Source organism: Scleropages formosus, chromosome 9, assembly GCF_900964775.1.
Source record: "Scleropages formosus chromosome 9, fSclFor1.1, whole genome shotgun sequence".
NCBI lineage: Eukaryota > Metazoa > Chordata > Actinopteri > Osteoglossiformes > Osteoglossidae > Scleropages > Scleropages formosus.
This window is the reverse complement of record NC_041814.1, coordinates 27,850,517-27,864,388: the sequence shown is the minus strand read 5'-3', so window position 1 is coordinate 27,864,388 and position 13,872 is coordinate 27,850,517. Positions and strand designations below refer to the sequence as shown.

General features: G+C 49.5%; 2 protein-coding genes across 7 annotated transcripts in view; one reads left to right on the top strand and one right to left on the bottom strand.

The window, feature by feature from the left end:
- Positions 1-100: 100 nt before the first annotated feature.
- uba5 (ubiquitin-like modifier activating enzyme 5) lies at positions 101-5,718 on the bottom strand. Of its 5 annotated transcripts, none has more exons than XM_029254702.1 (12): positions 5,241-5,718; positions 4,835-4,925; positions 4,676-4,738; positions 4,411-4,520; positions 3,590-3,676; positions 3,380-3,464; positions 2,876-2,980; positions 2,429-2,556; positions 1,300-1,435; positions 1,126-1,207; positions 776-882; positions 101-696 (listed from the first exon to the last, which is right to left on the bottom strand). In XM_029254702.1, the coding sequence occupies exons 1-12, from the start codon at positions 5,414-5,416 to the stop codon at positions 610-612; spliced, it is 1,257 nt and encodes a 418-aa protein (XP_029110535.1). In that variant the 5' UTR covers positions 5,417-5,718; the 3' UTR covers positions 101-609. The 5 variants fall into 5 exon arrangements, with proteins under 5 accessions (XP_029110535.1, XP_018612350.2, XP_029110533.1 ...); XM_018756834.2 differs by having other exon boundaries at positions 4,671-4,760; positions 4,880-4,925; positions 5,241-5,714; XM_029254700.1 differs by having other exon boundaries at positions 4,411-4,760; positions 4,880-4,925.
- A 1,251-nt stretch (positions 5,719-6,969) lies between these two features.
- acad11 (acyl-CoA dehydrogenase family, member 11) overlaps positions 6,970-13,872 on the top strand; it is a 51,129-nt gene continuing 44,226 nt past the window's right edge. For both annotated transcript variants that reach the window (XR_003797904.1, XM_029254699.1), the window contains exons 1-9: positions 6,970-7,505; positions 7,627-7,726; positions 8,545-8,670; positions 9,406-9,567; positions 12,569-12,733; positions 12,875-13,016; positions 13,107-13,228; positions 13,442-13,548; positions 13,694-13,820. Coding sequence is in view for 1 of the 2 variants with exons in the window: in XM_029254699.1 (XP_029110532.1) it covers positions 7,381-7,505; positions 7,627-7,726; positions 8,545-8,670; positions 9,406-9,567; positions 12,569-12,733; positions 12,875-13,016; positions 13,107-13,228; positions 13,442-13,548; positions 13,694-13,820 (1,176 nt within the window). In the remaining variant the exon portion in view is untranslated. The remainder of the gene's footprint in view (positions 7,506-7,626; positions 7,727-8,544; positions 8,671-9,405; positions 9,568-12,568; positions 12,734-12,874; positions 13,017-13,106; positions 13,229-13,441; positions 13,549-13,693; positions 13,821-13,872) is intronic.

Below are 13,872 nucleotides of genomic sequence, written 5' to 3'. Positions count from 1 at the left end.
CCACCCCGCTGTATGGACAGTTGCAGAGACAGCGTCCCTGGAGAGCTGATACTCAGTTCCTGCATGTGGAAAAACACACGGTGGCTCCACTGCTGTATGCTGCAGTCCATATAATAAATATTTTATTGGTACTTCAGTATGCAGGTCAATGTTTTCCAGACAAATTCCAGGAGACAGTTGACAATTTCTAGTTGCTACAACCTGTCCAACAGTAAAATATTAAACTCCAGCCTTTAACAGCAATATATGCACAAAGAGGAAAGTGGCTGCTAATAGATTGTTACTATCGATATGACTGCTAATAACGATCATTAAGTACAATCAGTGCTCATCGTTGGCTGTAATGGAAACAAATGTATGATTGACACCGAGCTATTACTCAGGTACCAGCAAGGCTATTTTTATTAAAAGGCATTATTTTAATATCTCCCAGGTCCCTCATACACTCCAGACAGACAGCACACACTTGTGTCTTACTGATCTTATACGTGAGTTACTTTTTACCGTCTCTCATGGTCTCATTAACAAGGGATGTTTAGAGAGTTTAGTTCACCACACAACTGTCTTGGTCTTCAGTATCAGTGAAAAAGCTACACCCTGTCACCATGGTTACATCCTGCTCATCTGGGCCATGAGCTCTTCCAGGCTCTGCTCGCTGTCCTCAACGACGGCGCCGTCAGACGCCGCGTGTCCCTTCTGAGAGAGAACAGGGAGACTTGAACCGAGTGAGAGCCTGAAAAGCCCAGACAGAGATAGACAGAGGGCGAAAACGAACCTCCTCAGGAATGGTGTAGGCCACTGTGATGCCCTCAGGGAGGTCAGGAACAGGGCCAGAGGCAGCTTGAAGCTCCGCCTCTGTTACCTCGGAGACCAGCTCGATGCCTGATGGGAACCCGGAAGACATGAACCGCGGTATCAGTGTTACTGCAGTATCTACTTAGATTTATTCATTAGTATGACACGTCTCCAAAACGAGCTACAGCGTTAAGGTACTTACACTGATTTACCCATTTACAGTATACAGATGCTATTTACCTTTGTCAGAGATGCAGAAAAAATGAAATGAAGCCCTGCTGAAATCTCATCTTTGCGGTGGACAGTAGCGGTCCGAAACACTCAACTCACCCCACTCGTTGTCCTCATGGATCACCTGCTGCTCCTCCATGTCCAGCACCTCGTCCTGTTTGGGCCGCTCAGCCTCCCTTTTCTGCGGGGACATGGTTGGAGCGTTCGGTCAAGGGAAGGAGGGGTACAGCGCTGGCCAGAGGAGGTAGAATTGGGATGCTTGTTGTCACTCACCTGGAACTCCTCCTGTCGCAAACGGCAGTAGCGGTCATCACACTGTGGGTTTGCCTTCATGGACATGCTGGGGAAGAAGTCCTGCATCGCATTGTAGCCCAGGTAGCGACTGACCGTCCCGAAATTCAAGAGATATCTGGAAAAAGACAGCCATTCTCACGTGGGCATCTGCCATCAAGCCCTAGAGCTACTCCACAACAAGGGTCCAGCTGCTGTAGATCCAAAGTCATTTGTAACTGATAAAAGCTGCATAATACACTGTCCCTCAATCCATTCAAAGGTTGTGTAGCCGAAATTACTAAAACGTTAACTTCAGGATACATTAGAAGTAATTTTTTTTTTTTAAATAAATTTAGTCTCCACAAACCCCTCTTCAATTCTGACAGCCTGCAGATTCATCCCACAAACACAACTTTCCTCGTCTCGATACTCATTACCGACACTCAGGAACACCAGACACGAACGGTAAACACTGTGGGAGCAAGCTGAACTAGTCCAGTCCTACACTCCTCTTCTGTGCGCTTTACTGACACCTACGGGCTGGATATGGAAGTGCAGGTCGCTTTTGCTCCACAGCAGAATGTCAGATAGAATGGTGAAAATAGTTTATTTTTAACTATAAACTGCTTGTGTCTGAAAATTTGTAACTAATGTTTATAACGCAAGTGCATACATGGTATCAGAAACTGTTCCAGAGTTACTTGAATACACAGCAAGTTAATACATATTGACCTACTGTAATAAGAGTACCTGTTACCAAATACCTTTAGACATAACTAGTTAACTATAAAATCCCATTAAATTAGTTGTAATTTAGGGGGGTGCAGTAGCGCAGTGGGTTGGACTGGGTCCTACTCTCCGGTGGGTCTGGGGTTCAAGTTCCGCTTGGGGTGCCTTGCGACGCACTGGCGTCCCGTCCTGGGTGTGTCCCCTCCCCCTCCAGCCTTATGCCCTGTGTTACCAGGTTAGGCTCCGGCTCCCCGCGACCCCGTATGGGACGGGCGGTTCAGATGATGTGTGTGGTTGCAAGTGTGTATATATAAATATATATATATATTTTTTAAAAGTCACCTTACAGGATGACTGTAAATGCCAGTGAGTCTGAAGGAACCTTTAGAGCTTTTCTTACTTGAGGACATTCTGCACCAGCAGTCCAGCCACGACCCCCATGGTGGTGGGCAGACTGGCAGCACAAACCCCCTCCCTCTTCAGGGTCTTCTCATCGATGTTGGCTGCCACCACGAGCGGCGGGGCGCACTGCCGGGAAAAGACGAAGACGTGCAAAGTTACTGCGGTACACTGGAGCGGAACAAACTACTGAGGTCTGTGGGGCAGGGCTATGCTGTGCTACACTGACAGGTGTAAATCAGTCTTACCCTAAATTGCTCCAGTAAAATTACCCAGCTGTATAAACGGGTAACTAATTGTAAGTAGCATCGGAGGTAAATTAAAAGATGTAAATCATGTATTACATCTCAAGTTGGGTTAAGTAAAAACAGAAAGCGTGACGCTGCTAGTCAGTGTGAGTAACTGATACACACACCACAGCAGAGTGTGTGACACGTTGAGGACGTACCGCAAAGCAGGCCGTTTCCCCCGGTATGATGAGCTGTATATGTCCGGATACAGCATTCTCACTCACTCCAGACTCCATCCAGATCTGGCCCAGCTCATTACATGCCTGAGAGTGTACATACACACACACATACACACACCAAAGATGACAGCCAGCTTAGGACTGACCTCAGAGCTACAACCAAAACCCAGAAAACATAAACCCGTGTTACATCCCTCACAATGTGCAGTGCTGAATTTACTGGGTGATAACAGGGCACCGGGGGGCATAGCGGTTAGAGCTGTCGCTGCGCAATCTGATAATCCCAGTTCAAATTCCATTCTTTCTGTAGTACCCTTTACCAAGGTACTCACCCTGAACTAATACAGTAAATAATTACCCTTCTGTTTAAATGGGTTAGTAAGCGTAAGTAGATTAATGTACAAAACTAACATTTTAGCATAAATAAATGAATATTTCCAGTGATTTTTCACACGTGTGTGTGTATGTAGACTTGCTACTCACTGTATTAATGGCCATCCGGGCTTCAAAGTTGTCGACACAACTCAGGACGAGGTCTACCGGCGCTCCCTCCTGCAGCCCACCATGACTGCAGTAAAAACAGGAGACACCTTCAATTCACCACCTACAGTCAAAACAGTTAAGGGCATAACCATTGAACCAGAAGGTTGCTGAGACGATCCCAAACCGAAATAACCCAAAGAGGACATGCACCTGATGCGGTCCATGAAGCGTGTGAAATTGTCCACCGTTGTGATGTTGTAGTTATGGGTTTCAAACACCACGTCTGGGTTTATATTCCTGCAAAGAGAAGGAAATGAGACAGAAGTCAAACTAAGCTGGACACATGGCGTTGGCTGCAGGTACCTCTATGATTAGAGCTGGGTTTGAATCCCTGCTCCATCTGTAGTACCGTGATCAATCCACCTACCCTCAATGGATACACTACAGTACGTACCTTTATAAATGTGTAAATCACTCAATAAATCAATAACAAACTCAATCTTTTAGTTATAGACACAATAGAGACCAGAATTCTACTCATAACTCTGTCTGTTCATAACTACAAAGTCACTTAAGCTACAATCAATAAAAGCTACATGCAAATTTCCCTTATATTATTGCCCTAGTAGGTTCTGTGAAAAATACTGAATGCAGCTACAGTATAATAAAGATAGTTTGAAATACTTCATTTTTAATATGTCTGTTACCAGCAGACCACGTTACAATTAAAACTCGTTTTCACTGAGTGGAAATTAATCAATAATCAGTCCTGGGTTGGCGGAGAGGACGTTCATCACGCAACCGTATCGACCACAAATGCTGAAGACCCCCCCGCCACAAGCTGTAAACACTAATGAAGTGAGACGAATCACTGCGGTGCAACACTTCTCTTCCACTTGACAGCATTTTAAAATCAACCTTCTGAACAAGCAACCTTCTGCAAACTGCGAGGACTTGCTGAGCAGCAAAATGAGGGCAGGAGGGTGGGTGCGTGCAAGCGTCCCGCGGGACGGCGGCCGCGCTCCTCGAACCTCAGCGTGCGTTCGGCCGCCTCCACTTTGCTGAGCCCGGCCTGGTGCGGCTGGAAGAAGAGCCGGTTCATGTTGGCCAGTTCCACCTTGTCGTAGTCGAAGAGGAGCAGCTGCAGGGGGGATAGAGAGAGGGAGAGAGAGAGGGAGGGACTGCAGGGGGCCGCCGAGCAGCACACTGATTGAAACTGAGGTGTGTGTGTGTGTGTGTGTGAGAGAGGGAGAGAAACATAGAAAGCAGAAGACGTAAAAGGGTCCATTACCTTACCAATGCCACATCTCGTGAGCATCTCGGCCGTGACGCTGCCGACCCCTCCGACTCCCACCACGGCTACAGAAAAGGTGCGGATTCTCTAAGTAAATAAACAAACAAACGAGTAAAACAAAGAAAAAACAAACAAGGCGCAACCAGGTTCGCTCTGCTCACGCTGCCCAGCTGGAACGGTGCTGAAGATGAGCTGCTCCTCCTCACCTCGTAGTCGTCCACGATGCCCATCCGCTTCAAAGCCATGAGTCGACTGAAGTGAAGGACAAGAGCACGTTTACTGCTTTCTTACTTATATATGACACATTTAACAACTGACGTTATTATTTTACCCCTTTACACAGCTCGGTTGTTTACTCTGCATCACTTCAGAGCGAGCGCCTTAATCGAGGGTACTAGCAGAAGATGGGGTTCGAACCAACAACATTATGGTTGTGCGGCCATGATGATGTCGTCAACCACTACGCCCCCTGTCGGCCCAGGATTGTAAAATAATGATATAAAGAGCACGCGGCTCCCTCTATGGTTTTTTCATAAAGGAAACTATGAACCCGAACGACAGCCTCACCTGTACGGGTTCGAGTCCACCACCTCGGCGCTCATCTTGTCGATGCGCGGCCTGCGATGAGCGCCGCCACCAGCGGCAGCAGCGTCTCCCTCCCCCGCGCATCTCTTCTGTCTGCACTTGATGAGCTCGTTCTCGAGCTCTCGGACCCGCAGCTTGAGCTCCTCCACCGTGCTCATGGCGGACGGGAACCTTAAAGTCCTTCGAACCCGCAACCGATCAGATCCCCGCACGAGAGGCGCCTCCCCGCTCTTGTTTTCGCCGCTCTTTGGACACGTCCGCACTAAAGGTACCGCAGTCCGGCTTGGAGTTCCACTATCAATCGTCCGACTAGAAACAGTAACGCGAGTTCTGGAGTTCCGAAAGTCCGACTTCAACGTGTTCCACCTGATATTTCACTCTCGCTTTATCGGACCGCCGTGTAAAGTTTAAATTACACTAAATTATTCCACCCTCGGGGGTGCGGTGGTGCAGTGGGTTGGACCGGGTCCTGTTCTCCAGTGGGTCTGGGGTTCGAGTCCCGCTTGGGGTGCCTTGCGACGGACTGGCGTCCCGTCCTGGGTGTGTTCCCTCCCCCGCAGCCCTGCACCTTGTGTTACCGGGTTAGGCTCCGGTTCCCCGTGACCCCAAATGGGACAAGCGGTTCAGAAAATGTGTGTGTATTCCACCCTCATATATTTCCATATTCATTTCACATTCATATATTGTGACGCGTCCACGCTCAAGACGACGCTGCCTTGTGGGGAGTTCCCTCATAACTTGTCCTACGAGCAACAGGATCTTTGCAACTTCGCCACACTAACTAACTTCATTTTTATTCCATTGTGTTCAAACACACTTCTCTCCAGACGACCAAACTGGTTGTGCAATACATGAACTGGAGCAAATCGACACTTTTCTCGTACGTTCCGGAGCCCATGACACGTTCGCACTGAACACCAGCGTCTGTTCGAGAGTTCCTCCATATGTGGCCCGACCGGAAACAGAACTTTTTTCAAGGCCCCACGTCAAATACAGACCGATTTTCGTGCGCTCCAACAAACATTTAACTTAAAATTAGCTGACAGCTTGTGTAAAGTCCAAACCGTAACACACAACTTTTCTTACGGAGTCTCGCGGCAATGTTATTTGGAGTTCCTACATAAATCGTACGGTTAGTCCGGAAATGTCGTCTTTCCCAAATTCCCACAACACTATATTTCGATTGCATTGCGTTCCTGCGATTATTTTATTCTAACTTATCGGGGGCGGGATGTGGGGGTGCAACGCTTATACTGAAACGACTCGACTCTTCCCCCATACTGTTTCACACTCTTCTGACATAGATATTGGCACTAAACACGGCTGTCTCGTTTGGTGCTCCTCCATAAGTTTTCCGACTGGAAACAGATCCTTTCACATTTTTCGTACTAACTGTGGGGCGATTAGAGAGGGCGCAGCGGGCTTGGCCGAGTCTTGCTCTTTGGTGGGTCTGGGGTTCGAGTCCTGCTTAGGGTGCACTGGGGAGAACTGGCGTCCCGTCCTGGGTACGTCCCCTCCCCCTCCAGCCTCACGCCCTGTGTGTGTGTGTTGCCGCGTTAGCTCCCGTTCGCCGCGACCCCCCTCGGGACAAACGGTTTCTACCAGCCCGTGTAGCTCCATTTCAGCGTGTCACATCACATTAACCGACAAGTCACGTGACATTTAAAGCACCGCAAACTGACACGTTATTCCTCACTTTGCTCCACTGCCGGCTGCGTCCGCACGTAAATACTTATGAGGTGTTCCGTCATAAATCGTCCGACCTACAACAAGGTTAACGGGGAACCCTGATATAAAGTAGTTGTCTTCCAGCAAATACTTAAAGCTAAACCTGAGCGCTTGTCGCAGTAAATATTTACACCTGCGAGCTTAGCGCTTATTTTAAGAAAAAATGTGCTGTAACATCGCGGCGCATAATTAGTATCGGGGAGTTATTACATAAAAGCTGCTGCCCGAACTTTCCCGACTGTCTCGCGCCGCGGACTTTGATCAGTTCCACGCGTCGAAGAAGTTGCACAAACGCGGTTCCTGCTGCTGCTGCTGCTGCTGCTGCTGCTGCTGCTGCTGCTGCTGCTGCTGCTGCTGCTGTCGTCGTCGCGTATAAATAAAAGTTGTTGTAAAAATGGAAGACGAAATAACTCCTGTCCGGGAGCAACACAAGTTCAACGTGGCGAACTTGCAGCGGTATCTGTCGGGTAAAATAAGGGCCATTTCGCAGGAGGACGAGTTTACTGTGCAGCAGTTCGGGTAAAAAGCGAAAACGCGGTCAACTTAAGTTAATCAATGCTTGCGGATGGATGACTGACTGATCATTGATCACTGATCATATTGTGGATATGATCGCGTTTCGGTGCTCTGTGTCACACAGGAGGGGACAATCGAACCCGACCTTCCTTCTGCGGAACCACAGAGGCTCCTGGGTTCTCCGAAAGAAACCGCCCGGAGACCTGCTTCTGAGGGCGCACCAGGTTATTAGTAATAATATATAATGATAATAATGACGCAGGTGACGAACCCCTAGATGCTAGTAAATGTATCCTCTGTAGCGCTCACATCTTTTACAGAGGGATTGCCATGGCTGCTGCATATTATTATTAATAATATACTCTACGGTTATATAATTTAATTATATTGTTTTGTTACACGTGATGATGTCTGTTCATTGGGGAGAACAGCTGGAATTGTGACTTTTTTTTTTTTTTTTTTTCCCCCCCCCTTTAAACTTGTCGCAGTTACACAAATCTCCACAAGGGGGAGACAAAGACAAAGAAAAGAGACAGTCAGGCTGGACGAGATGGGACATTTTTTCATTTAATTGTTATTGTGATGAGATTTATTTAAACTTCAGTGCCTAATGGGAAACATGCACTTTAAAAGTGTCACACTCCATGGGCAAAAAAAAAAAAAAGACAATACTGCTTAAAACAAACTGGACACTTCAAAGACTACCAGTGTTACGCATCTCAGTTCACATAAAACCCCAAATTAAATACACGCACATTGTTTTGTCTGAATTTGCTTGTCCCATATGGGGTCGCGGGGAGCCGGAGCTTAGCCCAGCAACACCCGGTGACACATAATAATCAGTCGTCAGCATTGTCCTGAATCAACTAACAAGAAAGCAAGAAAACCCACAGTGCTGTAAAATTACTGTAAAACATCACCAAATAATAAAATAGCTTTGAATTCATCAGTCAGTTTGTAAAGTTTCCTAAAGGTTGTTGCGCTGTGCCAGTGTCTCCTGTGCTCTTTTGTGTCCTGTCTCATTCACACACTGTGCGTCCAGGTGGACAGAGAGTTCCGTGTCCAGGAGGCCCTGTTCCGTATCGGATTTCCCGTCCCCGAACCCCTGCTGTACTGCACCGACGTCTCGGTCATCGGGACCGAATTCTACATCATGGAGCACGTGCAGGTGATATTCTCCTAGAGGGCTCTGAACGTTTCAGCCCTTTTTACGTTACTGACCCCCCTTCCAAGCTGATGTACGATGAGCTGAAAATGATTAAAACTTTAATTTCACTTTAATTTGTACAGTACGGATGTGTTTCGGAGAGATTCCTTTCAGCATGTAGACCATGTGGCAGGTGATGATGTCACTGCACCGATGCTGAGAGCAACAGTGAACCAGTAGTGAACCAGTAACCGTACCCCTAGGGCAGTGTGAGTCATTTAAGGGTTAAAATGACATGAATGTCATCAGACGAATTTTTGGAGCAAGATAAAGACAAAGGTTCAAAAGTGACACCGTAAAAATAAAACAGGTTCTGATATGAATATTAATCCCCTTTTGCTGATTTATTCGTTGATACAGCTGGACCATTTTTACTGTGTCAATTCAGGGTAAGTACCTGGATCAAGGGAACTGAAACCTACAACCTACAGATCTAGAGGAGGCATCACTGACTGCTCTGCTACTTTCTGGCAAACCGTTATCCTTGTGTTTTCTGATATGAAGCAGTCATTGGAGCGGTTATGTTTCTGTGGTTAAGTACCTCGTTTCCATAGCGACCTTCGCGTCACCCCCCCCCCCCCCCCCCCCGTCGGCCCCACACGCTCCGAGTGAGGCTGAATGTTGCGTGTTGCACGAGGACGGTTGAGCATCGGTGCCACCGGGCTGCCTCACGCCCTCTCCTTTCCGTCGCCGCAGGGCCGCATCTTCCGGGACCTTCGGCTGCCAGGGGCGAGCGCGACGGAGCGGGCCGCGCTGTACGTGGCGGCGATTGAGGTCCTGGCGAAGCTGCACCGCGTGGACGTGACGGCCGTGGGGCTGGACGGCTTCGGGAAAGGGCCCGGGTACTGCAGGAGGCAGGTAGGGGGTGCGTGGAGCCACGTGGGGTCTTAAGGTGCTTGGCGGGTCAAGGACACACTGCTCAGGTGGGGGCCTGAGGTTCGAGGGAGGTGTGTAAACCTCAGCGGTGTGTTCAGTGGACCGGTGGGGTGTCACACAGCGAGCGTCTTGCTGGGCTGGGAATGAACACCTTGTCCCTTATTGGTGTTAATATAGCCTTATACTCAGAGAAATGGATACAAGTAAATGTACGTTTTTTCATTGATCTCATGGTTTTATATGTATTTATCTAGCAGATGCTTTTCTCCAAAGAAACTTCCAATGAACTGTATGTAGTGTTATGAGCCCACACACCTCATTCACCATGGTGACTTACACTGTTACATACACTACTTACACTGGGTCACTCATCCACACATCAGTGGAACACACGCACTATGGGGGGACCTGAACAGCATGTCTTTGGAGTGTGGGCGGAAACCAGAGCACCCGGAGGAAACCCACTCAGACACAGGGAGAACATGCAAACTCCACCCCGACTGAGCGGGGACAGGCGCTGGGAGACAGCAGCACTACTCGCTATGCCAATGTGCCGCCCCCTTTTCTCCAAAGTGATGTACAGCTCTCAGGTACTTACAGTTATTACCTTTTTATACAGGTGAGTAAATTGTACTGGGGTAATTAGAGTGAGTTCCTTGCTCAAGGGTGCAACAGATGGAGGGGGATTCAAACCTGCAACCATTGGGTCCAAAGGCAACAGCTCTAGGTACTATGCTCACACACATACACACACACACACACACACCAGGTCCGTCCCATGAAGTGTAAACGAGAGCAGGTGAGAAAATCCTCTTACAGTAATTAGCACTTTTGATCATCAGGGTTTCAACCTTAATAATCTACCGAAACTTTCTGTGCCGTCATCTTTGCCTCTTTAATGTGTTTCACGACGATTATTTCAAATTACTTCATTTTTCCCTTCTTAAGATTTCCAATAAGATGCTGTTGCAGTAATGAGAACCAGGGCTGTTCTAGGAGTTCCGGGGGGAAAAAAAAAGATGTTTTCAAGGTCTGAAAAACAAAATTCGTGGGGACTCGGTTATTCTTCGCTTCTTGGAAGCGTCGTGGAAGAATCGGACGTGACTTGAACCGTTTGCAGCAAAGACAGACAGACAAACAGCGGAAATGGGAAACGTGTTTGGATGGCATAATTTTAATGGAAATTAACAAGATTTTATCTGTTTTGCTGTAAAAAAAAAACAAAAAAAGTTATTAAATTTTCACTCAATTGTACATATCTTAAATGCAGACACATTATAATAATGATATTTTTATGAAAAAAGGGGGTTTTCAATTATATATATATATATAAATAAATTTTTCCTATGTATTTATACACACACACGCAGTCTGAGGCCATTTGTCCCATTTGGGGTCGCGGTGAGCCGGAGCCTATCCCGGCAACCCAGGGCGCAAGGCTGGAGAGGGAGGGAACGCACCCAGGAGGGGACGCCAGTCCGACGCAGGGCACCCCAAGCGGGACTCGAACCCGAGACCTGTATGTTTATACTATATATATAGGTATATACGTATATATTGGGGGCACGGTGGCGCAGTGGGTTGGACCACGGTCCTGCTCTCCAGTGGGTCTGGGGTTCGAGTCCCGCTTGGGGTGCCTTGCGACGGACTGGCGTCCCGTCCTGGGTGTGTCCCCTCCCCCTCTGGCCTTACGCCCTGTGTTGCCGGGTAGGCTCCGGTTCCCCCGTGACCCCGTATGGGACAACCGGTTCTGAAAGTGTGTGTGTGTGTGTGTGTGTGTGTGTGTGTATACGTATATATTTCCTTTCCTTTTTTCCTGTATATTTTAAAATAAGAAATACTTATATAAAACAAAATATCCCTTTTCTCTATATACTGTATATACACACACTTTTTTTATTTTTAATGTGTGTCTCTAATATGATCGCTCACAGCATAAATACTCTTTTCTCGATGCCGTCGAGCGCTGGTAGCTGCTTTAATGCTCAGCGACTGAAATGAAGCGCGGACCCCGCTCGCCGCCGCTCCGCGAGATCGACCCAGATGTGGCGGGCTGCGACCCAAACTCCGACGCGTCCGGGGAACAAATGCGTGCTCTGCCTCTGCCGGCTCATCGAGATGTGTGAATACGGGAGCTTTCCTCCAATGCGGTCGACCTGTGGGTTCATCTCCCTGCGACGCGTTCGCGCCCCGTGCTACGGTGTTTTACACAGGAATGCGTTGAGGGGGGTACAGCAGGGATGGTTTGGAAACATACCTTAGAAATGCAGTCCGTTTGGCACGAGGGGTAAAAATCTGGGCCGTCGCTGCTCCTTGATCACGGAACCGATTTTGCGCGGAGTCGGCACGTTCCCCCTGCGTTCGCACGTGTGTCCGCCAGATGCTCTGGTTTCCTCCCACAGTTCAATGCATGAAGCTGATGGCTCTAATTTGCCCTTTGTGTGTGTTTGCCCTGCGATGGACTTGTCGCACCCTACACTTCCAGGACAGACTCCGGATCACCCTGACCTGCACTGGACAAGTGAGCGAGTGGTTAGTGACACTTATTGCGGTTATGATTCCGCACATCATGACGGTTACGCTGCTGCCGCTGTTGCTGCCGATACTAGTTCAGGGTCATTTTGTTGGTCTTTGATGATAATCTGTTTATTTATTGAATATTTTCCCTAAATATCGTTAATAGATTTGCTCCTCCTGTGCCTTGCGAATAGAAGTGTGTACAGTTGTCATGCCAACAAAGTGCTCTAAACTGTCAAAAAACTGACAAAGGATGCATGGATGGATGGATGCACGGATGGATGGATGGGACTTGATCCACTAGTCCTCGGCGCACGCTCACATGTGTTCGAGCCTCATGCTGCTGGCTTTTCCAGGTGACCCAAAGGGCGCAAACTCCCCGCTGCTGGACCGTCCTTCACCGCAGCTGCTTCGGCGATACTCCGAAGCACGTCGTTTATGGTATGTTGTGTCTGGCGCGATGCAGGTGTCCACCTGGACGAAACAGTACAAAGCCACCGCCCACAGGGACATCCCGGCCGTGGATCGGCTCTCCGATTGGCTGACGAACAACCTGCCGGCCGACGACACCGAGACGACGCTCGTCCACGGAGACTTTCGAGTCGACAACCTGATTTTCCATCCCACCGAGGTACCGGCCGAGACGCGGGTTTCTCTCGCCGACGGATGCCGGCGATCGAAACCGTTGCGTTTGTCCCTCCGGGAAACTCCCAGAGCGTCCAGATGAATGAAATCGAGCGTACGCGTGTCCGCCCTTCCTTGTGTCCTCCAGGCGCGCGTCCTGGCGGTGCTCGACTGGGAGCTCTCCACCGCCGGCCAGCCCGTCGCGGACCTCGCCTACTTCCTCTTGCCCTTCTACTGGCCCGGTACCTTCAGCATCGCTGACTCCATGGGGGGGCTCGGGGGGGCGGAAGGTGCGTCTTCCCCGCACGAGCCGCCCGTCCGCTTTGCGGTCTCCTCCGAAGCCTTTCCATTTCCTGCCGTCTGCTCTTCTCCTTCGACAGGTAGCCCCGCCCCCGATGACCTGCTCGCCATCTACTGCCGCTGCAGACGAATCCCTCCCGTCGTGCCCCGGTGGAACTTCTTCCTCGCTCTCTCCGCGTTTAAGCTGGCAGGAATAGCTCAGGTCATTAGACGTGTCTGCTGGCTTTGCGTTTACTTTCTTTTTCTAGCTCTGTTTCTTGGGGTGCCTTGCAATGGACTGGCGTCCCGTCCAGGGCGTTTCCCCTCCCCCGTCAGCCTTGGGCCCCGTGTTCCCGGGATAGGCTCCGGCTCGGGACAAGCGGTCGTTGACGTCGGTCGGTTCACGTCGCCGTCTGTTTGTATGCCTGTGTGTCAGGGGATCTACGCTCGACACCTCCTGGGAAACGCCAGCGCCCCAGATGCCCACAAGTTCGGTGACAGTGTGGAGCCGCTAGCAGAAGTGGGTCTGCAGGTCGCGAAGAGGTTCGTCCTCAGAGCACTTTGGCTCTCCTCTCTACCTGAGGGTGTCGTGGAAAATTACCCATGAGCCTCGGGCCCTTTGGAAAAGGGGGTATCTCATCACCTTACTGTGGTACGGTTACGATAAGGGCCGTTTCCTTGGCGACAGCGTCAAACCCGGTGGCTCCCGGCCGCCCGCGGCGGACCCCCGGCTGTTCCAGCAGACCCCCAAGGGCCGGGAGATGCTTCAGAAGGTCAGGGAGTTCATGAGGCTCCACGTGTTTCCTGCGGAACAGGTTAGTGTGTGTCGGGAACCCGCATCCACACTGCGAGGGGCTGTGCGCTTCA

What these genes read in the sequence shown, in the direction of transcription:
- uba5 (XM_029254700.1), bottom strand. Translation starts at nt 5,416, where the DNA reads ATGAGCACGGTGGAGGAGCTCAAGCTGCGGGTCCGAGAGCTCGAGAAC. An exon ending in GCATCGTGGACGACTACGAG is followed by an intron (nt 4,761 to 4,879) that starts GTGAGGAGGAGC and finishes TTATTTACTTAG; the next exon opens with AGAATCCGCACCTTTTCTGT. An exon ending in CGCTTCATGGACCGCATCAG is followed by an intron (nt 3,465 to 3,589) that starts GTGCATGTCCTC and finishes TTTTTACTGCAG; the next exon opens with TCATGGTGGGCTGCAGGAGG.